The sequence below is a fragment of the Oncorhynchus clarkii genome, chromosome 27 (assembly GCF_045791955.1).
Source record: "Oncorhynchus clarkii lewisi isolate Uvic-CL-2024 chromosome 27, UVic_Ocla_1.0, whole genome shotgun sequence".
Lineage (NCBI taxonomy): Eukaryota > Metazoa > Chordata > Actinopteri > Salmoniformes > Salmonidae > Oncorhynchus > Oncorhynchus clarkii.
The window spans coordinates 28,770,405-28,795,408 of record NC_092173.1 but is presented as its reverse complement, the minus strand read 5'-3'; the positions used below and the strand labels follow the sequence as shown (position 1 = coordinate 28,795,408).

The 25,004-nt window shown below is 46.0% G+C and overlaps 1 protein-coding gene across 1 annotated transcript in view; it reads right to left on the bottom strand.

The window, feature by feature from the left end:
• Positions 1-4,276: 4,276 nt before the first annotated feature.
• Positions 4,277-25,004, bottom strand: part of LOC139385531 (paired box protein Pax-3-like) — a 30,019-nt gene continuing 9,291 nt past the window's right edge. Inside the window, exons 5-9 of the mRNA XM_071130659.1 lie at positions 14,213-14,412; positions 11,682-11,847; positions 11,249-11,466; positions 5,751-6,038; positions 4,277-4,300 (exon numbers count right to left, since the gene is read on the bottom strand). Coding sequence (XP_070986760.1) covers positions 4,283-4,300; positions 5,751-6,038; positions 11,249-11,466; positions 11,682-11,847; positions 14,213-14,412 — 890 coding nt within the window. The 3' untranslated portion in view covers positions 4,277-4,282. The remainder of the gene's footprint in view (positions 4,301-5,750; positions 6,039-11,248; positions 11,467-11,681; positions 11,848-14,212; positions 14,413-25,004) is intronic.

Below are 25,004 nucleotides of genomic sequence, written 5' to 3'. Positions count from 1 at the left end.
GACGCTTTAGAAACATGGATGAATGTCTAATTCTAACGTGAGACTGTGAGAGCTTGTTGCGCATGTTATCCCCAGGTATAAACAAGGCTTCAGTTTCAGCTGTCTGTTCCTCTCTTCTCTGTATCCTTCCCTCTCTCTCTCACACTGTTTTTCGATGCATTAATATCCTGGGGGTTGTGGGGTTAAGTTGTCCTTAGCGTGTGAGAGGAATGAGGAAAGTCCAGGTCTGCACCAGTGGAAGGGTCAGAGGTTAAGTGCCTGGACAGGGGGGTTGCTGCTGAGGATTAAAAACAACACCCAAACACATCCGCAGCTTTACCTCATAGACAAGAACATGACAACAGAGATGTTATACACAACTTATTTATACACATAGTTATAGTATAATATAGTATAATGCAGGAATACACTCCCGGAAACACACTAATACTGTAGTTGTACATACACACAAACTCAGAAGCAAAAGCACAAACACACACACATCGATTCGGAGTGACAGAGGCAGCTGCCAGTGTGATCTCTAGGTCATGTTAGCTCACATGACCCAGGGGGGGTGAATGTCTGTGAAGTGAGTTACCAGATCACATGCTGATGGGGGTTAGTGTAGGTTCAAAGTGTAACCCTATGGAACAGACAGAGGGATACAGAGGGCCCCTGGTAACCACTAACATGGCCATACGCACTGCTCACAACTCATAGTGCAACCAAATGGCTAAATAAGAATGTTATATACCTCTCTTTGTCTGTATCTCTTTCCTTTCATTACATGTTGTACAATTCATTCAACTAGTTTGGGTTTTAAGTAGACTCTGGGGTGTATTCAGTTCACGAGGAGGGTACATTAGTAAAACTCATTTCTGTGTTCGCAGCTTTGCTTGGGACTTTTCCAACGACAGCGATTTGTCTTCATCTTAAATGGTACTGCCTGATTAGGAAAGCAAACAGTCTTTCTGGCGATACTGTACAGGATTGTATATTGGATTGTGTGTTTATGGGAGTGTGTGTGTGTGCGGAAGTTTACGTTTGTGTCCTCATATTGGCCCAATTATTTCGTATTCAACAATAAAAATGTCAGCTGTATGATTGATCCAAAGTGGGTAAACATTTCTGTTGACATCTCTATTTATAAAGTGTGTATTCCCTCCAAGGGCTGAGACGAGACTCGATTAATCAGACCAGTGTTTTAATTAGGGCTAATATCCTCAGGGTGGCGCGCACACACACACACACACACACACACAGACCCTGTGTGTATGACCAAGGCCTGAGAGCGGTAAGGGGCAGCGAGGGTGAAGAGTGAGGGGGAGGAGGGTGTTCTGTTTGTCCAAACGCTCTGAGGGTTGTTCTCATTTAGAATTTGTGAAACAGACGTGTGTTTGTTACAGTAGAGTGCCCGTAGGCATTAATAGATGGTGCAGATGTTTGAATGTCTTGAGTACTGTTTCTAAGAAAGGCTGTTGTGTTCAAGTCCAACTCCATGTCAGGAACCTCTCTTTACGGTTCTATTTTTACACAGGGCTTAGGGGTTTAAATACGTTTATTTGAAAACTACACGCTTGTCTCTCTATTCTTTTGTATTTTATATTGCGATGAATCACTGTCAATTATTTACTGCACATTGATGACAAACATTTCATACACAAAGATTGCATTGAGACCAAAATTACCTTGAAATTACAGTGTAACTTTCAATAAAATGAAAACTATTTTTAGTCATTGTATTTTCATTTTTTATTATAAATAGTAATAATACTGAGCTTGTACACAAGACATTGCACCATATCATTCTGTCAAATAATACAAAAAATATATAAAAATGAAAGAAACCATTGGAAAGAAAAAACACTTTTCTTTCTGTTACAGACAAATGTACAATTGAGCGCTGAGTGCTTGTGGCAACCTTTGATCTGTTGAGACATCCAGCTACCATTTAGTGAACAGACGGACACAGTGTTCCTAGAAGGTATGTGATGTAGTAATTTGACGAAAACGTTGCAGAAAGTTTAAGAATAATGTTGCAGAATTGTTTAGATACTTTAGAGAGAATAAATAAGGAAATGATGTAAAACAACACACTATTGATCTTTCGGTTTTTGCAACAAGAGAAACAAAAAGACACAAGCAAAAAAATGTATGAAATAATTTGGCTTTATAATTCTTCATAAGTTTCTTTTGTTTACTTCTTTTTTTTCCCCTTGAATCAATCTGCTCCACATGGGCTTGGAATGACTTCAATGGTTCACAATGTGCATCCCACCTTTCCCTGTGGCTTTGCTGTCATAGCCGTACTGACAATGTTGTTGTTTCTTTGTTTTGGACCTCGAAGCCTACGTAGGCACATGTAATAACCAATGACTCAAACATGATTCAAATGTTTTACAGAAAGTTCTTAAGACACAAGATCTTTTTGTTTCATCTGTTTGATGGCATCGTTGACTCTGAGGTACATGATGTTGCACTTCTGGTCAGCTGGGTTGGTCTGTGGTGAGGTGGTCCTGGTTTCTCATGTGTCTCTTGGTCGTGAGACGTGCCCTAATAGGCCTCTATGAGGATGGATCAGCCCTGTCACCCATCAGAACCCCTGAATCCCCCCTCCTTCACCCTCCTCCTTCACCTGGGACTTTCCCCAAAGTCACCCCTGATACTTGTAAAGCTACAAGAGATCAGAGTTATCAACAGAACACAGTGAGAGTCCAATGCAAAGTTTTAGAACAATGAGCATTTAACATAATGAAGGGAACGGAACAGCTGTAGTATACATTACAGGTCTGTTTATGATGATGTCCCCAAGCTTCCTCTTTCTTTGATTGACATGTTTATTTTCTACACATTTCCTTGTTTGTTTGTTTGTTTGTTCCTCAGTCTATGGCTGGAATGTTGTGTTCTTTTCACTCTTTGTGTGGGAAGGAATCTTCTGGAACAAAACATATCAAATAAATGCAACGTCAAATAAAAGCCTGTTATTTTTTCCCTCAAGTAGCTTTCATTCAGAGATAAATAGAATGAATCTGTATTCCTTTGGCCCTACGACAAACATGTAAACAGGTTCACAGCTCTAAAGCCACTAGTGAGTCTGTTACTATACAGTCTGGTTGTGCTCTTCCACAGGCCTGACTTAAGGATGTCTTACCCCAACCGGGCCTCCACTCCTGGGCTGTGCTGTGGGTCTGTGTGGATTAGTCTTCCACGGTTTTCCTGGTCATAGTTGGCGCCCAGTGTGGGGTAGACCACATCACAGCCAAGGGAATGTACCCAGTGGCATCTCTGTCAGTCATCAACGGACATTCATCTAAGTTCATGTGTTTCATTGTTTGGGCCTTAAATTCCTCTCTATCAATGTCCTTTAACTTTAGTCTCTCTTCCATTACTTTCATCAAGCCTGAAGGAACCGATCATTGTTGAGTGGAAGTGCCTGGGTGAAGAAATAGGTAGCCAGGGATAGTGGAGGAAGCTTTTGGTCCTGATTACTTGAAGAGCCCCCTCAGTCTCAACATATACAGTACAGTACACATGTCCCTCAACCGAGACTAGGCTGGAGGTGGAGGTGGAGACTGGGCTGGGCCGGAGTTGGAGACTGGGCTTGGCCGGAGGAGGAGACTGGGCTTGGCCGGAGGAGGAGACTTGGCCGGGCCGGAGGTGGAGACTGGGTTGGGCCAGAGGTGGAGGTGGAGACTGGGTTGGGCCAGAGGTGGTGGTGGAGACTGGGTTGGGCCAGAGGTGGAGGTGGAGACTGGGCTGGGCTGGGCCGGAGGTGGAGACTGGGCTTGGCCGGAGGAGGGTGGTGGTGGAGACTGGGTTGGGCCAGAGGTGGAGGTGGAGACTGGGATGGGCCAGAGATGGAGGTGGAGACTGGGTTGGGCCAGAGGTGGTGGTGGAGACTGGGCTGGGCCAGAGGTGGTGGTGGAGACTGGGCTGGGCTGGGCCGGAGGTGGAGACTGGGCTTGGCCGGAGGAGGAGACTGGGCTGGGCCGGAGGTGGAGACTGGGTTGGGCCAGAGGTGGAGGTGGAGACTGGGATGGGCCAGAGATGGAGGTGGAGACTGGGCTGGGCCGGAGGTGGAGACTGGGCTGGAGGTGGAGACTAGGCTGGGCCAGAGGTGGTGGTGGAGACTGGGCTGGGCTGGGCCGGAGGTGGAGACTGGGTTGGGCCGGAGGTGGAGGTGGAGACTGGGTTGGGCCGGAGGTGGAGACTGGGCTGGAGGTGGAGACTGGGCTGGGCCAGAGGTGGAGGGGGGGGGGGGGGGGGGTCCTTAGATGGGCAGATCCTCAGGTGATCTCAGGTCTCAGATAATGAAGGGCACCTAAAAGGAAAAACAGAATTAACTAAGTTACAAGTTAACCTCAATTAAAAATAAAGACTGATGATCACTGACAGAGATAAAGAGGGTTTGAACCATGGGAGCAGCACTATCACGGTGATCAGTCTCACAGTGCAGCTGTGTGTGTGTGTGTGTGTGTGTGTGTGTGTGTGTGTGTGTGTGTGTGTGTGTGTGTGTGTGTGTGTGTGTGTGTGTGTGTGTGTGTGTGTGTGTGTGTGTGTGTGTGTGTGTGTGTGTGTGTGTGTGTGTGTGTGTGTATAGAAAGGTGAAGTGGGCAGACTTGATATCAGTCCCATTAAGATTGGGTAAGGGCTGGGTTAGGCTCGACACTAGAGGCCCAGTACCAGTGAATCTGGGACAGGGATCAATACTGTTTCCCCAGCTGACCTCAGCAGGCCCACACCACACACCTGTTTCTAATTGCTCCCTGCCAGAGGATATTAGGATCCTTCCACCCCCCAGAAAATCCCTTTTCCCATTCTACAGACCTAACTGCACACGGGTATCCAGTCTCTGTGATTAATGACATCAAGATGCAGTCCCTCTGATGTGTGTGTGTGTGTGTGTGTGTGTGTGTGTGTGTGTGTGTGTGTGTGTGTGTGTGTGTGTGTGTGTGTGTGTGTGTGTGTGTGTGTGTGTGTGTGTGTGTGTGTGTGTGTGTGTGTGTGTGTGTGTGTGTGTGTCTTTTCTGTCCACTTAGAAATCTCTTCAAGATATTTCATTAGGCATTTCTTTCTCTCGGATATTAGGTTAAATATTCACTCGATACCTGCAGTGCTTTATAAAGCCGTAGCAGTCAGCTACATGGACTGGTGCCTTTGCTTTGAAGGGCGAGGTTGCTGCGAGGTCGAGGGACTGGCCTGATTGGGTGACCCGTGCAGGTCACCCCCCACAGAGGGAAATTGAAAACTACAGGGTGCTCTAATCACTTTTGAACGCATGTGGATGACATCGGTTTTTGAGAGTTACATGAACGTTTGTTTGATGTCAGAGTTAACCTTAGTGTAATGTTAATGTGAACTGAAGGGCCTACTCACAGTTAAACAAGCCTCCCATAAGAAAACGTTCCAGGAGACACTATCTTATACTATTAGTGCTGTTTGACAGGAAGTAACAATTGCTGACAGGCGAGGCGAGGCGTGGTGACATGACGTGAGCTACAGTATACCAAAGGACAGATATGATCCAATATAGTCAGCATTACTTCAGAGATAAGATCAAACAACTCTTCCTGTCTGAAACCCTGCTGTTTTTGTTGGATGGAAAAACGTCATATGAACACTGATAGAGTCCTATCAACACATTTGTCCTTTGTAAATATTTTGGCGTGGTAGACTTAAGAGCAGTGAAAACTCAAGGCGGCTACAGTTGATATGATTGGAGAGAGATCTTCCTAAGTGTTTAAGTGGTAATAAAAGTGAGAGATATTGACCTTACTTTGTCCGTGGTACTGCCCATACTGGTAGGAGGCCACAGGGTCCACGCTGTAGGCAGGAGCGCTGTAGGAGGACGGGCAGTAGGACTGGGAGTTGGGCAGCGAGGGGAGACTGGGGATGTTGGGGACACTGGACAGGCCCTCCAGACCCTTGAGATGCTCCAGACGCTGGGAGCAGCTGGCCCCCATGCCCCCGGGGGGCTCCAGGCCTCCTGTCAGGGGGGAGAGGGCGTAGTCACTCTGGGGCTGGTGGGGCACCCCGCCTGGGTTCAACAGACCCATCACCTGGAGAGAGGGAGAAAGAGTGTTATTGCCGTTACAGTGACGTTATTGACATTCCATTCAGATAGGTGGTTAAGTGATTTTGGAACTTGTGAGAACAGGTGGTGTAGTCCTATCAGAGGCTTTGGCACAGCATTGTGTTATGTAACATTCCAAACACTACGCCCAACCCCCATCCATAACATATAGTAGCACAGCCTAAATCAGACAGGAAGTTCCTCTCCACTGACATCAAAACACTTCCACCAGGCCTTCCCAGACAGGCAGCGATAGCACCACAGAGGAATAATCAACCAATTTGTCTCAGAAACTCTACTCCACTTATTTGGAAATTCCCGCCTGCCGCCGCTCCAAAAAGCATAGGATGAGATAAAGACTTATCACCAAAGATGTCCTGACACAGATAAGGTAGTAGACCTTTAGAAGCAGAGAGAAAACCCTTTGGACTACAGCAGACAAGCTGCAGACAGAGAAACAGGCTAGGCTTTGACCTGTTGTTGATTAGCCACCCGATAATTGAATTTGGGGGAATATTTCTTGGCGAGCGAAGGACGGAAAAGAGCCGTAGGGTATTGTTGTAAAGGAGGTTCAGACAGAACGAGCCGATAACAAACCCTCACTAACTTTAACTGGATGGATGAGAACAAGTTCAACAAAAGTGTCTAATAAACAGATAATTGCTGTGACTCAAGATCATCTCACTGAAAAGATATATCCCAACCCAACGTGACCACTTTAAACCTCCCTACCTCTAAATGCATCAAAACCCTCTAAACAGAGACCTCTAGCCTCTGTCCATGTCCTAATGAAAAGCAGGTACGCTGCACTTTGGGCTCTTCTGGCCCTATAAGTGACATATTATTCTACATCCACACACACAGATGGTCCCGCTTAAGTCATTTCCCAGGCAGGGGACAGAGGAGCCCATGTTGATTTTGAGAGGGGAGTTGTGTTTCTCGACCCAAATAACATTTCCCCCAAAAATGACCTGCGTTTTGGAACACTCTGTTTAAACAGAAGAAGTATATGGACGATTGGTGCGGTCGACCTCTACAAGAAACTACAGCTTTCTAAAAACGCCCTCTCTCTCTCTCTCTCCCTCTTTCTCTTTCGTCTCTCCTTGTCTCTTTAGCGTGACGTGGCTCCTGGCTGGGCTTCATCAACGTTTTTCTGTGTTGGAACATTGCTGTGTCCAGCGGCCCCAAATCAGCGTGTCCAGGAAGAGCCGGACAGCAGAGGAGAGCCAGGGAAGAATGTCGGAATGGGGGAAGTCTGAGACATACAGGACATTCCTGCTCTCTCTTACAATATACTGTATATTCAAATAAATGAGGACTTGACTTTCATACTGAGGAATGTGGAGACAAACATTGTAAGAATGCAATCATGAGAAGCCTCCCTGGAGGCTTAACGGTTTATGTGCAGTATATGTGTGTGTGTGTGTGTGTGTGTTTCCCTGATTGCCCAAGGTAGCTGCATATGGACTGCGTAAGAGACGAAAGTGTAGATAAACAAAGTCTCAACAGAGATTCAGGGAGGGGTAGTTTCCCATGCACCTTAAAATACACACTCTCAAACATACATGATGGTTGTCATACAGAAGCCCTGTCAGTGGAATCTTGACAAACACCCTTGCAGAAGTCGGGGTGTGTTCCTTACAAATGGAAAACATCTGGGGGTCAGGCACCCCATTTATCAGAGAGAGGGGGGGATAAGAGGTGTTGTGTGTTGCGCCAACATGCAGCAAAAGTTATCTTGCATGCAAATAATAATGATCCATCCATCTTATTTGTAGTTTCTAAATAGAGTAGGCCTAGTTGATCTTCGATGTGCAGTCTTCATAACCATCTATATCAATGAAATACCCATCCAATTTAAGTCAACTCATAATTTAAACAACATTCCACACTCGTACCAAGAAAATGTAGATAGCCTGCACCAATGATATATGTAACAAAACATAGGAAGTAATCTACATAAATTACACACATAATTCAATTCATTAAATATTCGGTAGCAATCAATTTGGACACTGGAACCTTGATTGATTACTCTTCCAAAGTGCAAGGATATTATGGATGTGTTGATGGGCTAAACTGTGGGACGAGTTAGAGGTGATGACGGTGAGACTGGAAGCAAAAGTATATTTGCCCTACTGCTACAGAAAAACACTGAATATTGTCTGAAAATATTAGACTACCATACATGTTCTTTGATAGACGATATCTCCCCTCCTTATGACTTAGCCTATTCATTGTCATTTAGATAAATTGAACACAGTTCAGTATATTAAACTGAACCAAATAAATGTCTTACAAATGACCAATAACTATTTTAAACGTTCATCAATAATATGAAACATTTCTAAATGTTTTCTTTCCCAACATGTGACCTGTGTAAATGTAATGTTTCCATGTCAGCCTCTCCAGTCAGTCATCCTTCATGTCCATATTGTCAGTCACACTCTCTAAAGTGACCCCGAAGCACTGTGTGCGTGTGTGTGCGTGCGTGTGTGTGTGAGTGAGTGCGTGCGTGTGCGTGCGTGTGCGTGTGAGTGCGCGTGTGCGTGCGTGCGAGTGCGCGTGTGTGCGTGTGTGTGTGTACGTGCGTGTGCATATGTGTGTGTGTGCGTATGTGTGTGAGTGTGTGTGTGAGTGTGTGCGCGTGTGTAAACCCTGTGCTGTATTGTCTGAGCGGTCTGACTTTGAGCAGCTGAAATCTCATTTTCTGCCTGTTAGGACAGCCTTTAATGTTTAGGTAAAGGGACGATAAGCCTCATCCCTGTATAATTGGCCATAATTGTCTTTTCAGTTTTCATTTGTCTCATCTTCTCCTCATTTGTCCTCCTCCGTGTCCTTCCTCTGTCCTTTTCAAGTCCTTTCACTCCACCTCACACCCTCCACCACATCACATCTGAGCTGGGCTAAATGGAAGAGATTTTTTTATTTTTATAAACCTTTATTTAACTAAGCAAGTCAGTTAAGAACAAATTCTTATTTACAATGACGGCCTACCGGGGAACAGTGGGTTAACTGCCTTGTTCAGGGGCAGAATGACAGATTTTTACCTTGTCAGCTTCAGGATTCGATCCAGCAACCTTTCGGTTACTGGCCCAACGCTCTAACCACTAGCCTACCTGCCACCCCGGATGCCACTTTCAAGGAGCGGGACTATAATCCGGACGCTTATAAAAAATCCTGCTATGCCCTCAGATGAACCATCAAACAGGCAAAGCGTCAATACAGGACTAAGATTGAATCCTACTACACCAGCTCCGACACTCGTCGGATGTGGCAGGGCTTGCAAACTATTACTGACCATAAAGGGAAGACCAGCCGCAAGCTGCCCAGTGACACAAGCCTGAAAATAAAGGAGAGCCGCACACTCAGAGACTACTCAGTGACACAAGCCTACCAGACAAGCTAAACAACTTCTATGTGTGATTCGAGGCAAGCAACACTGAAGCAGCTGTTCCGGACGACTGTGTGATCACGCTCGCCATAGCCGATATGAGTAAGACCTTTAAACAGGTCGACATTCACAAGGCCGCAGGGCCAGATGGATTACTAGGAGGTGTACTCCGAGCATGCGCTGATCAACTGGCAAGTGTCTTCACTGACATTTTCAACCTCTCCCTGGCCGAGTCTGTAATACCTACATGTTTCAAGTAGACCACCATAGTCCCTGTGGCCAAGAACACCAAGGCAACCTGCCTAAATGACTACCGACCCGTTGCACTCATGTCTGTAGCAATGAAGTGCTTTCAAAAGCTGGTCATGGCTCACATCAACACCATCATCCCAGAAACCCAAGACCCATTCCAAATTGCATACCACCCCAACAGAAGGACACAATCTCTATTGCACTCAACACTGCCCTTTCCCACCTGGACAAAAGGAACAACTATGTGAGAATGCTGTTCATTGGCTACAGCTCAGCGTTCAACACCATATTGCCCTCAAAGCTCATCATTAAGCTAAGGACCCTCTGCAACTGGATCCTGGACTTCCTTATGGGCCGCCCCCAGGTGGTAAGGGTAGGCAATAACACATCTGCCACGCTGATCCTCAACATGGGGGCCCCTCAGGGGTACGTGCCTAGTCCCCTCCTGCACTCCCTGTTCACTCATGACTGTGTGGCCAAGCACGATCAAACACCATCATCAAGTTTGCCGACGACACAGCGGAGGTAGGCCTGATCACCGACAACAATGAGAGAGCCTATAGGGAGGAAGTCAGAGACCTGGCAGTGTGGTGCCAGGACAACAACCTCTCCCTCAATGTGATCAAGAACAAGGAGATTATTGTGGACAACAGGAAAAGTAGAGCCAAGCACGCCCCCATTCTCATCGACGGGGCTGTAGTGGAGCCTTGGTGTCACCAACAAACTATCATGGTTCAAACACACCAAGACAGTCGTGAAGAGGGTACAACAATGCCTATTCCTCCTCAGGAGACTGAAAAGATTTGGCATGGGTCCTCAGATCCTCAAAAAGTTCTACAGCTGCACCATTGAGAACAACTGGTTGCATCACCTCCTGGTATGACAACTGCTCGGCCTCTGACTGCAAGCTTCCTGACATCAAGGAGTTCTATATCAGGCAGTGTCAGAGGAAGGCCCTAAAAGCCCTGTTCTCTCTACTACGGCATTGCAAGCGGTACCAGAGCGCCAAGTCTAGGTCCAAAAGGCTTCTTAACAGCTTCTACCCCAAAGCCACAACACTGCAGAACAGCTAATCAAATGGCTACCCAGACTACCTGCATTGACCCCACCCCCCTTTTTTTTACTATGCTGCTACTCGTTGTTTATTATCTATGCATAGTCACTTTACCACTATCTACATGTACATATTACCTCAATTACCTCGACTAACTTGTACGCCTGCACATTGACTCAGGGACCGGTACCCCCTGTACATGGCCACATTATTGTATTGTTGCTCTTTTATTTTTTACTTTTCTTTATTTAGTAAATATTTTTTCTTCACTCTTATTTTTCTTAAAACTGAATTGTTGGTTAAGAGCTTGTAAGTCAGCATTTCATGGTAAGGTCTACCTGTTGTATTCGGCTCATATAACAAATTCAATTTGATTTGACCTCACACCCTCCTCCACCTCACACCCACCTCCCGGCATAGATAAGAGTGTGAACTCTGTTTCTGTGTGTGTCTGTGTGTGTGTCTGTGTGTAGATAGATAACTCTGCTGGACTCACCTGGGAAGAGAGGCCATTGCTGTTGGATGGGTTCTGGGAGTTGGGAGGGCCTCCTGACGTGACAAAGTTGTCCGAGTAGCCTGAGAAGCCGTGGCGTCCAGTGGCCAGGCAGTAGGCCGACCCCACATCCTGCCCTCCCCCACCTGAGCTCTGGTGGTGGCCTGAGGAGGGGGGCAGGGGCTGGGGCCGATGCAGGGTGCTGGGCTGCTCCGACACCGCTAAGGGAAGGACAAATAGAAAGGAAGAAAGTTCCATTTAGACATATTGTCTCTCAATTGACAGATTATTACATTGTAGCCAACTTGAAGCAGTCAATATTTAATATTACATGACTTTGTTAATCAAACTCTAGGGTCTGAACCCTGAGAGCAATAGTTGTATATCTGAAACAAACAGGATGTTCAGCATGTGGCCTTGTTTATAGTGTCCAAACCTTGTGATATGGATGTAGGGGGATACGGGCTGTCAGACAGCTGATAAGGTGAGAGACTGGACATGGCAGAGGGCGGGAAGCCCCCAGGGATCAGGTGATTGAAGGCCATGAGCTGACTAGCTCCAGCCTGCTTCCTCCACCGGGCTCTTCTGTTACTGAACCACACCTGGGGAAAGAGGATATAAGACATGAGATCTTACATTGTCTTAAACATTCATTACCACTTACAGAACCAGTCAAAGGTTTGGACACACCTACTCATTCAAGAGTTTTTCTTTATTTTTACTATTTTCTACATTGTAGAAAAATAGTGAAGACATCAAAACTATGAAATTACACATGTTATTTGTAGTAACAAAAAAAGTGTTAAACAAATCAAAATATATTTTATATTTGTGATTCTTCAAAGTAGCCACCATTTGCCTTGATGACAGCTTTGCACACTGTTGGCATTCTCTCAACCAGCTTCTTGAGGTAGTCACCTGGAATGCAATTCAATTAACAGGTGTGCCTTGTTAAAAGTTAATTTGTGGAATTTCTTTCCTTCTTAATGCGTTTGAGACAATCAGTTGTGTTGTGACAAGGTAGGGGTGAAATACAGAAGATAACCCTATTAGGTAAAGGACCAAGTCCATATTATGGCAAGAACAGCTCAAATAAGCAAAGAGAAACGACAGTCCATCATTACTTTAGGACATGAAGGTCAGTCAATCCAGGAACATTTCAAGAACTTTGAAAGTTTCTTCAAGTGCAGTTGCAAAAACCATCAAGCGCTATGATGAAACTGGCTCTCATGAGGACCGCCACAGAAATGGAAAACCCAGAGTTACCTCTGCTGCAGAGGATAAGTTTGTTAGAGTTACCAGCCTCAGAAATAGGCAGTTAACTGCACCTCAGATTGCAGCCCAAATAAATGCTTCACAGAGTTCAAGTAACAGACACATCTCAACATCAACTGTTCAGAGGAGACTGCGTGAATCAGGCCTTCATGGTTGAATTGCTGCAGCGAAACCACTACTAAAGGACACCAATAAGAAGAGACTTGCATGGGCCAAGAAACATGAGCATTGGACATTAGACCGGTGGAAATCTGTCCTATGGTCTGATGAGTCCAAATTTGAAATTCTTGGTTCCAACCCCTGTGTCTTTGTGAGACACAGAGTAGGGGAACGGATGATCTCCAAATGTGTGGTTCCCACCGTGAAGCATGGAGGAGGAGGTGTGATGGTGTGGGGGTGCTTAGCTGGTGACACTGTCTGTGATTTATTTAGAATTCAAGGCACACTTAACCAGCATGGCTACCACAGTGATACGCCATCCCATCTGGGATGAATGAGTAGGTGTGTTCACACTTTTGACTGGTACTGCATATGAATGGTTAATGACTGTTATTTGTGCATATGTGTATACCTCTCTCTATGAGTCAATCTCTGTTTTTGTCTGACTGCGTTTTTTAAAATAATCTGCTTTCTATGTATCATGTGTGTGTGTGCTTGTGCATTTGCATTAGTGTGTGTGTACTGCCCTTAGCTATAGTTAGAAGTCACATAGTGATCTCCCATTTGTGTGGACCACACTGTGACATCATCTCTTTGTGTGTGTGTGTGGGGGGGGGGGGGGGGTCATGTGTTCCTCTCCAGACCAGCCCATGTGACTCCTGGCTGCAGCCAACAAGGCCTTCACTATCTCCACATCTCATGGCCCACCACCAGAACATCATTAAACATGGACTTGGCCATAGCAACACAACACTATTTTACATGGTTTCCTCCAGTATATATTCCACTAACTATAAACTATCTCTGATGGTCTTATTTCATTTATGTTCCAAAGCCATAGAGTCACCCAAAATCACAAATAGATGAAGTTTAAGCATTAACGCCTCATTTTTAAGGTAAGGGTTAAGTTTAGGCATTAACTCAGAATGGTTAAGGTTAGGGTTAAGGTTTGGGATAGGCTTAAAACACACATCTCAAAAACAACTTTCTATCGCTGGATTCAAACTTCCAACCTTTGGAATCAGAGGCAGATGCTTACACTTATCCGTCTCCCCGTCCTCAACGCCCTAGCATAGCCCAAACTTACAGCGCTCACTGCTGCTCATAGTGGCCGGTTTCCACGTCATCTCCTGACCTCCTCAGACATGGATGTATGTCAAATACTGACTTGTATCACGAGTGGCTGGCTGATTCATTCACAGGGACATAGTGGATAAATGAACCCATCCAAATTTCTAAATGAACATTTAACTGAACAGGCCTCCTTCTGCTGCTGCTGAGAGTCAGTGTGTGTGACTGGCGGTACTCATGCTGATTCCATATGTAATAGCCCCATGCTGGGCCCGGTACAGCCTCCATATGGGAGCTGTTGTGGGGAATTTTCTGGGCCGTAGATCAGAGCTGGCCCTGCAGATTGGACCCCTGGGAACACAGGATGAAGGGGAAGGCCAGGAATGTGTGCGTGTATACTTGCGCATCCCTGTGTGTGATGTGAGACAAAGAATGTGTGTGTGTGATGTGTGTGTAGTCTACCTGTACTCTGGCCTCCGTGAGTTTGGCCCTCTGAGCAAGCTCTTCCCTCGTGTAGATGTCAGGGTAGTGTGTTCGTTCGAAGGCTCTCTCCAGCTCATCCAGCTGTTCGGCCGTGAAGGTGGTTCTACTGCGGCGCTGCTTCCTCTTCAGAGGCAGGTCCGGTTCTGACTCCACGTCCGACCCCTCATCTGAGTGGCTTGCTGCTCCAACAGACAAGAGGTGCTCAGTTAGGCCTTTCATGGTGTTAGTTAGTACTATGTCATTATCACAGGTAACAGTTACTGACGTTTTTCCTTCTTAATTGACTCGACTGGTTAAATAAAAGTTTAAAAGATACTTCAAGTCTTACAAAACATATCTTAAGTTTCTCATTCTCCTGACTATAGTGATCAAATATAATTAATGGAGGCCAAAAGGGAAAGTCCTCAAGAAAAAGAGGAGTAGTAACATAGTGAGAGTGAAGAACAGAAGTATAAATCCATCCATCCACTTGAAGTGTGAACTTGTTTACTTTCCCTTTTCCCTGCTATCTGTTTACATAAATCTCTTCAGAGGAGGGGCCACCAACACCCTCCCAATACCCCCCATTCCTCCCAATGTTCCCTCTTGTCTTGTGCACCAAAAGACTTCCATTCAGAGGAGAATTCTGTGTGATTTTATAAATAATCCCACAGGACAAGGTTCCCGAGGCGCAGCGACAGTGGGATTGAGAGGACTAAGCGCCACACAAAGGCCTAATTTGGATCCAGAGATCATTCGTTTTTTAAGGGGGGAAAGGGGGAGGTCAGTGATGGAAAGAGAGAGTGTAGGGGGGAACCAGCATTGTCTACAGTTGCAGTCTTTCTGGAGCCCCAGTAGCAGTTGGGGATTGAGCGAGGGACAGGGCAGCCCCCCCCCCCCCATATACCCCCTATGCAGGTGCATGATGGTCTTGTTTGCTCAGAGAGAAACGCCGGCCCTTTAAGAGCCAATTCAGCAGAAGAGGCAGTGAATTGGAGAGGCTCTCTAAAGCTGCGGCCCAGTAGTAACACAGTGGTAACCTAGGGCAGGGCCAAGCCAGCCAGCCAGACAGACCCAAGGCCAAGGAGACCCAGAGATCAGAGACTCTCCTCAGACCAGGGTGACCACAGGCCATTGTGTGTCCAACGCCCAGCTTTACTCTGCACCTCAGTGTCCCTGTCTATGTGCACATGAGCACACACATAAGCACACATTTGTACTAGAGCTGTGTGATATGGACAAAAACACTTATTGCAATGAATTCCCTGAATTTATGCAATATTGATAAATATAATGATACGTTCATAACATGAATGTGCACCACAGTTTTTTAAATTATCCTTTACATTTCCAGTGCAGCCGTTTTCCCCTCAAAATCAAATAACTTCTTGGTAACAATTAAGTACCTTACCGTGATTGTTTTCAATTAAAATGATCAAAAATAAACAAAAATGGCTTCTTAGGACTATCTGGGGCGGAGGGTCTGAGTGGGGAGGGGGAAACTATCTGTTATTGGCAGAGAGGTTAGGAACTCTCTTTTTTATTGGTCTATTAACTACTTTACCTCCTGGTGATGTCACCGGGCAGGCCAAAACTTCATCCCATCAAAACAGGCTGAAATATCAGGTGGTCTTTTCAAAACAGGTTGATTTTACATTTATATTTTACACAGGTGTATAAAATCGAGCACACCGCCATGCAATCTCCATAGACAAACATTGGCAGTAGAATGACCTTACTGAAGAGCTCAGTGACTTTCAACATGGCACCGTCATATGACGCTTTGCAACTAGTCAGTTCATCAGATTTCTGCCCTGCTAGGGCTGCTCCGGTCAACTGGAAGTGCAGTTATTGTGAAGTGGAAAAGAGCAACAACGGCTCAGCCGTGAAGTGGTAGGCCACACAAGCTCACAGAATGGGACTGCTGAGTGCTGAAGTGCGTAAAAATCGCCTGTCCTCAGTTGCAAAACTCACTACCGAGTTCCAAACTGCCTCTGGAAGCAACGTCAGCACAATAACTGTTCGATGAGCAGCCGCACACAAGCCTAAGATCACCATGCGCAATGCCAAGCGTCGGCTGGAGTGCTGTAAAGCTCACCACCATTGGACTCTGGAGCAGTGGAAAGGCGTTCTCTGGAGTGATGAATCACGCTTCACCATCTGGCAGTCCGATGGACGATTCTTGGTTTGGTGGATACCTGCCCCAATGCATTGTGTCAACAATAAAGTTTGGGAGAGGAGGAATAATGGTCTGGGGCTGTTTTTCACACTTTCTTTCAGCATGACAATGCCCCCGTGCACAAAGCGAGGTCCATACAGAAATTATTTTTCAAGATCGGTGTGGAATAACTTGATTGGCCTGCACAGAGTTCTGATCTTTTGGTCATGTAGTGTATTTAAAGCACAGACAAATCTAGTTTTTGACTGCCCTCTGCCTTTAAACTACTAGTTTGATGGTTGTACCATCAATTGTCCCATTAACAATCACCCATATTTTCAAACTTGTTTCATTTCAAATTTCACATTTCTCCAGTATAGGCTACTTATCATGATGAGTCGGTGTCGATCATTTTCGGTTTATCATCCCAGCTCTACTTTGTACAGACACGCACACGCACATGCACACACACACACACACACACACACACACACACACACACACACACACACACACACACACACACACACACACACACACACACACACACACACACACACACACACACACACACAGTCAGACATTGAGGTGGCCACTGAGTGGAAGTTTCAGCTTGATTGAGTTAGTGTGATAATACAGCTTTTGTATGTCTACTATTCAAGTTAAAGTAAGATCAGTTTTAATACTACTGTATACTCTGTTCTGAAGCATATGGGCTGGTTTCCTACCAGGCAGTTCTAGTAGGCCTTTAGCTACTTCAGAACAGAAGTTCATTGAGGCTGGCGCACCGACTTTGTGTTACGCTTAATGAATTCCCTGGAGCGGAGGGGGAGTTTTTGTGCAACACTGTATTAGTCCCCATCAGAAGCAACAAGAAAATACAAGAAAATCCAAATAGCTTGAGGTTCCTCATGTGAAACTGATCCACTCCCCCCTCAACCCTTTCCCTTCTCAACACCAATGACAATGGGAGCCAACTTAGGATGCATTAAGAGCAAATTGGTAAAGAAACATTAAACAATGTGAGGAAGGGAGAGAGAGAAAGAGAAAGGGTAGGGAGAGACGTTTCCTTTGGGTATTTGGGAAGATTATTCTATTTTTCATTTTATCAGAATGTTCTTTTTCTGTTTACAGCGACTCACACTCACACAGGCCTCTCAGCTGCTGCCATCCACACTAAACAGAACCAAGATGTAAAATGGCTGCCGGTCGTGGTTAAGACCATTACAATGAATCAAGAAGGAAAACTGCAACTTTACTACCTCCAAGTGCCTAATGAGTCATTCACTGTGAGCTTCCAGTAGAACAATTATTTTACTTCCTGACTTCTAAACATCTTCAAGCCACATCACTAACCAAACAACAAATGCAAAGACGTATTATATAGAGAGACCAAGGGGTGGGTGGAGAATTTTTAGGTGGTGGTGGTAGTGGCTGGTGGGGTAGGAATTTGAGGTGTGGAGGAGTTGGAGTGGGGGGCATTATTCAAAACAGGATTGCTGGTGAAAAACAGAGAGGAGCCTTTGTAGCTCCAGCTCCTGGAGGCCCATAGGGAATGCTTAGTTTCCCCACAGTTACCAGAATGCAACAGCGTTCCAAAGAATTTCACAGGGATTTAGATTCTGGGAATGCCGAGTCGTTGGAAAAATCCCTAATTACTTTGGAATTACCTATCGGTTATGATCCGTCTGCTTTGGGGATCCTAGGGAACATTGTCTTTCAACCAGAGTCTCATTATGGCCTCTTGGAGGTCTGCAGTCACGTCTTGATATACTCTCATGTGACAAAACTATTCAGGGACATTAATCTAGTTGAACTATATGAATGAAGTTGGTCACCGACCAACTTAGAACACTCCTTTCAGAGAGACTCTCTTTAACTAAACACCACCTAGACCTCGCTCCCTAGCTCCCTTTCTCACCCATCTCTTTCTCTCACATACTCTTTGTCTCCCTCTCCTCGTCCCCATCTCTCTCTCTGCCTACTCTGTCTCTCTCTTTCTCTTCCCCATATTTCTCTCTTTCTCTCTCTTTGTTGCTCTAAGTCTGAGGTCTTTGCTGGCGATTTGCACGCTCCATCTGTGGAATCCGTCATGGCTGCCTCGGCCCGCACAGAGGGGCCTGTCACCTGCCCCACGGGGCAACGGGGGGCACAAAGAGGGCCAGAGAGTGGCGAGGGGGGGGGGGCACAGCTGGGGGGGGGCTCCCCAAAACCTTCCACTCCAGCCTGGGGGGGACCATGGGAGTACCTGAGGGGTAGAGGAAGGAGGAGGCCTTTGTTGTTCTCTTATTCAAATGTAGGCTACCACCACCAGCTTTCTATGACTATGCATTTGTGTTGTTGATGTTGTTGTTGTTGTGTGTGTCAGTGTGTTTGTGAGAGAGATAGTGTGGGTCTTACAGAGAGAGATAGGGAGAGAGAGTAGAGAGAGTAGAGGGAGAGAGAGAGAAAGAAAGAGAGCGAGCGAGCGAGAGAGAGAGGGAGAGAGAGAGAGAGTTGTGTCACCAAGTGGCGTGGCACACACAGTAGGGGGTTGAAGTGACAAAAGTCTACCTGGTGATAGGGCAGAAAGCACACCTTCCCTGCCACCCGCTAACTCCCATTACTCTCGGTACCCTGGCGCAGAGCAACCCACACACACAAACACACACACACACACAGGCGCCTAGGCTTCTGTAGACTGTGAAAATTGGGATTGACAAAGCATTACATAGACCATCCTTCTGCTTCTAGGTTAATGAGCCTTGTCAGCCCTATGGCAAATCTGGTGGAGTGGAGATACACACACACTCCCTCACTCATATACTCACACACTCACTCATACTCACACACTCACTCATATCTCACTCACTCATACACTCACTCACTCACTCACTCACTCACTCACTCACTCACTCTCTCACACACACACACACACACACACACACACACACACACACACACACACACACACACACACACACACACACACACACACACACACACACACACACACACACACACACACACACACACACTCACTCATACACACACACATAAACTCATGTACTTGCTGCGTTTTCAGCACATTCTAATTTTGACATAGATATTCTCTATTTCACACATTAGACGCACAAACAAATGCGTACAATGAAAAGATCCATTCAAGATATTTACAGCCTGAGCACACAGCAATGAGTTGACCATTTCCCCCTGATACTACTTTGGTCATTATTACTCCTGAGTTAAGAATAGTTCCATGTAAAACAAAACAAAATTGTATAACAGGATGAATGTGCTTATTTTTCCGAGCTAGTAAACTCAGCACATAGCAGTGAAGTGAGGGAAGGAAGAGAAAATCAGATCCTTTACAGCTGTTCTGTAAACCTGTGGTCTCTGAGTGCCCCGTTAGTCCCAGGCGCCGCCCGTTGCCTCCTATCCATGGATCTCATTGCTTTTATTTGGCACTGCTGAATAGCCTTTGCAATCCAATTATCCACCCAATCCCACATATCTCTCTTTATGTATACATAAACTGTATTTTAAAATGTTTTATTCATACTCTAGCTAAACATTCAAACTTACTTTTCCATGTATTTTCACTTCACCTCAGCTGTGGGTGGAGTGGGTTTACAGTATGTGTGGGATTGGACCCGTAAGCTTGCCAGTTTGTAAAACCCCAAAAGACACAGTGCAATCCTTAAAAGGGTAAAGCTACAGTATCTGAATGTCAGAGACCCAGTGAAGAAGCCTGGCTTCGGCTGGGCCTGCCAGGGAGCCGGAGCATTGCTGCTTTAAGCCACAGAGAGAAGGGGAGTAGCAGAGAAAAGAAAACTGTTTAATTTAACCAAACTGTATTCCTGAGAGGCACACAGCAGCCTGAGCCAAAACAACCTGAGAGGCACACAGCAGCCTGAGCCAAAACAACCTGAGAGGCACACAGTAGCCTGAGCCAAAACAACCTGAGAGGCACACAGCACAAAGCAGCCAGAGCCAAAACAACCTGAGGCACACAGCACATTGCAGACAGAGCCAAAACAACCTGAGAGGCACACAGCACATAGCAGCCAGAGCCAAAACAACCTGAGAGGCACACAGCAGCCTGAGCCAAAACAACCTGAGAGGCACACAGCACAAAGCAGCCAGAGCCAAAACAACCTGAGGCACACAGCACATTGCAGACAGAGCCAAAACAACCTGAGGCACACAGCACATTGCAGACAGAGCCAAAACAACCTGAGAGGCACACAGCACACAGCAGCCTGAGCCAAAACAACCTGAGAGGCACACAGCAGCCTGAGCCAAAACAACCTGAGAGGCACACAGCAGCCTGAGCCAAAACAACCTGAGGCACACAGCACATAGCAGTCAGAGCCAAAACAACCTGAGGCACACAGCACATAGCAGTCAGAGCCAAAACAACCTGAGGCACACAGCACATTGCAGACAGAGCCAAAACAACCTGAGAGGCACACAGCACATAGCAGCCAGAGCCAAAACAACCTGAGAGGCACACAGCCCATAGCAGCCAGAGCCAAAACAACCTGAGAGGCACACAGCACATAGCAGTCAGAGCCAAAACAACCTGAGAGGCACACAGCACATAGCAGCCAGAGCCAAAACAACCTGAGAGACTCCCTTCATTCCAGGGTAAAGAAAAGAGGATTTAACTGAAATAGACTGTGCTCCTGGAAATCGTACGGCATGGTTTTGTGGGGACTTCGAGTGGGGACAAAAAGGCTTTAAAATGTCCGCAGAGAGATGGAGTGTATGGAGCTACATTTTGGGCATGGTGGGTGTGTGGTGTGGCTGACCATATGGGTTTCTGTTTACAGCCTTCTCATGGGGGTTACTGGACGGACTGCGGGTACTGCTATGGAAGTTCTCTTGGGGTGGTTGGTAAATGAAGAGGGTAACTGAGCCAGTGACATGTGCCCCCCTCTGAAACAAAACAAAAGGCAGAGGAGACAAATGAAGCATTTATTTGGGCGGGGAGTGACGCTGGTCCTTTTCAGGGGCCGGGGGACTAAGTGACTGCCCAACTGCATTAAACAGTACATAGAAGACTGGGCAGATGCCTGAAGGACTGAAGGATAATAGTTAACTGACAGCTTATGGGCCCATCTGCGCCTCTACCATGTTGTTAAAGGAGATGGGGGGTGCTCACTTGACTTGCTAAGGAGGAGCCCCGACCTCTACAGCTGCCTTGTAATTGAGAGTGTGTGAAGAGCGCTGTGTGTTTGTCTGCACTGTCAACGAGGGTGTGTGCGTGTGTGTGTGTGTGTGTGTGTGTGTGTGTGTGTGTGTGTGTGTGTGTGTGTGTGTGTGTGTGTGTGTGTGTGTGTGTGTGTGTGTGTGTGTGTGTGTGTGTGTGTGTGTGTGTGTGTGTGTGTTTGTGTGCTTGCTTGAGAAAGAGATGATGTGGTGAGAGAAAGAATAACTAATAAATCATAACCTCATCAAGCTTCAGGAAAAGAAAGACTGAATAAGACAAAGCGACCGAGCTCTCCTCAAATGATAAAGACCTCTAAAGGAAACCTCTAGACAGAAAACCTCTAGACAGAAAACCTCTAGAGAGAAAACCTCTAGAGAGAAAACCTCTAGACAGAAAACCTCTAGACAGAAAACCTCTATACAGAAAACCTCTAGACAGAAAACCTCTAGACAGAAAACCTCTAGAGAGAAAACCTCTAGAGAGAAAACCTCTAGACAGAAAACCTCTAGAGAGAAAACCTCTAGACAGAAAACCTCTAGAGAGAAAACCTCTAGAGAGAAAACCTCTAGACAGAAAACCTCTAGAGAGAAAACCTCTAGACAGAAAACCTCTAGAGAGAAAACCTCTAGACAGAAAACCTCTAGAGAGAAAACCTCTAGACAGAAAACCTCTAGAGAGAAAACCTCTAGAGAGAAAACCTCTAGACAGAAAACCTCTAGAGAGAAAACCTCTAGACAGAAAACCTCTAGAGAGAAAACCTCTAGACAGAAAACCTCTAGACATAAAACCTCTAGACAGAAAACCTCTAGAGACAAAACCTTTAGACAGCAATGAGAGTTATGAGAGTCTGTGCTGTGGCGGGACAACAGGAAGCTATTACCTGTCATGTTGACCCAAGCATGATTGTAACCCTGTTTCCTGTAGGGATGATGGAGAATGACCTTACGTTGACATCTGACCCCACTTAGCCTGGTCTGACAGGAAAAGAGAGCTCGGCACTGACTGACCACTGGGGAGTTAACTCAATATGACTCTCTTTTACGAAGTCCATTAAATTTTAAAAGGTCAAAAACAGCTAAGCTCTTGTCATCTTTGACTGTAGGTAGCATTTTACACTATGGCATGTAATTAAATGTTAATAACATGGTACTCGTATAGTAACAACAAGTTATAGTTCCTTACAATAAAAAAAAACTTATATTGCCATTTCTAGGTTCTACTATTGAGAGCAAGATTAACTCCCTCCCTCCCAGCTTGCCCTGCCCTGTCCAGAGCCATATACCCCTAACCCTGCCCTGTCCAGAGCCATATACCCCTAACCCTGCCCTGTCCAGAGCCTTATTTCCCTTCCCCTGCCCTGTCCAGAGCCGTATACCCCTAACCCTGCCCTGTCCAGAGCCTTATATCCCTTCCCCTGCCCTGTCCAGAACCTTATATCCCTACCCCTGCCCTGTCCAGAGCCTTATATCCCTACCCCTGCCCTGTCCAGAGCCTTATATCCCTTCCCCTGCCCTGTCCAGAACTGTATATCCCTTCCCCTGCCCTGTCCAGAACCTTATATCCCTTCCCCTGCCCTGTCCAGAGCCTTATATCCCTTCCCCTGCCCTGTCCAGAGCCTTATACCCCTTCCCCTGCCCTGTCCAGAGCCTTATATCCCTTCCCCTGCCCTGTCCAGAGCCTTATATCCCTTCCCCTGCCCTGTCCAGAGCCTTATATCCCTTCCCCTGCCCTGTCCAGAGCGTTATATCCCTACCCCTGCCCTGTCCAGAGCCTTATATCCCTTCCCCTGCCCTGTCCAGAACCTTATATCCCTTCCCCTGCCCTGTCCAGAGCCTTATACCCTTACCTCAGTCAAGTGATTAACAACTCCCTGTCTGCCTTTCCTTATTCAGCCACTGCATTCCATAGCTTTGACACCCCCAATCGCTCCTCTGCACATGCACACACACTCACACACACTTGTAAAAACAACCTCTCACCCCCTTCCTTCTCTCTCTCTTTTTCTCTAGCCGTTGTGTTTGGTGGATACTTCCATTAGATAAAGAAAGGCCATATTCTATGGCAGCCATTCTCCTTGACCTTCGCAGGCCTTTCACTCTTTCACTCACTTCAAACCGTCTTTTGGAGCACTCGGCTGAATGTGGCAAGTCCATCACGGGTGAAGGGGGTGTGCGAGAGGTTGAAGGGGCTGAAGGAGGAAGCCCCGAGCCCCGAACCCCTTCTCCAATCACCCCCACTTCAAAGTTGGCCTGCATTCATTAATTGCCCTTTGAATTGATATCAGAGGGTCACAATAGGGGTGTGAAAGGAGAAAGAGGCTTTAATGAAGCATAGAGCCCCCATTCATCTGCAGATAACTATGTTTTTATGCTTGGATTGTCATCATGCACGGCATTATAAAAAAATTATGCGAGGCGGAGGAGCAGGGGAGGAGAGGAGAGGAGAGGAGGAGAGGAGAAGAACAGAGAGAGCCCGAGGCGAGGGTTAGTGAGAGTGATTTGGTGCTCCCCCTTGCACCCTGCGCCCTCGTGCCCAGGGACACACTGAGTGACACATTCCTCAGACTGACAGGGAATATCAGTCTTCAGATGGTCATGTCGCCATTTTGCTCTATATAGCCTCAGTCTAACTTTGTATAGTCTGAGTGTGACTCTACATAACCTCAGTCTAGCTTTGTATAGTCTGAGTCTAACTCCATACAACCTCAGTCTAACTCTATATTACCTCAGTCTAGCTCTATATAGACCCAGTCTAGCTCTATATAGACCCAGTCTAACTCTGTTTCTCTGAAGCTCTAAGCTTTATAACAACAAACAATCAACAAGCACTCAACACTCAAATAATTTTAATGTTCCAGACACACACACATATGTACATTTCCAAATAGTTTCTTCACCCTACTTTGATCGTTGCTAGAGAGCATAGCAACAACCGTTAACGTTCCAGAAATTACTATTATTTACAGCTTCTCGTATAGAACACAAGATGTAAGAACCGAAGATGCCAAGGTTGTCATGTTTTCTATAACTGTCTTTAATGAGCCACCTTCATGAATGTATGAATCAGGGGCGCAACTTTCACTGGGGATGGGGGGACATACCCCCCCACCCCACCACCCCACCCCACACACATTCTGAAATTGCATTTTTCTGCCCCCAGTTTTATCATTGGAATGTGATACTAAATTAGGAAATGGTGTGCTTTAGGACCATGTGGACGCCTCCGAGCGGTCGGGTAGACTGTTTGGAGTGTTTATCTGACTGGATAAAAAATATATATATATACAGTACCAGTCAAAAGTTTGGACACACCTACTCATTCAAGGTTTTTTCTTTATTTTTACTATTTTCTACATTGTAGAATAATAGTGAAGACATCAAAACTATGAAATAACACATATGGAATCATGTAGTAACCAAAAAAGTGTTATACAAATCAAA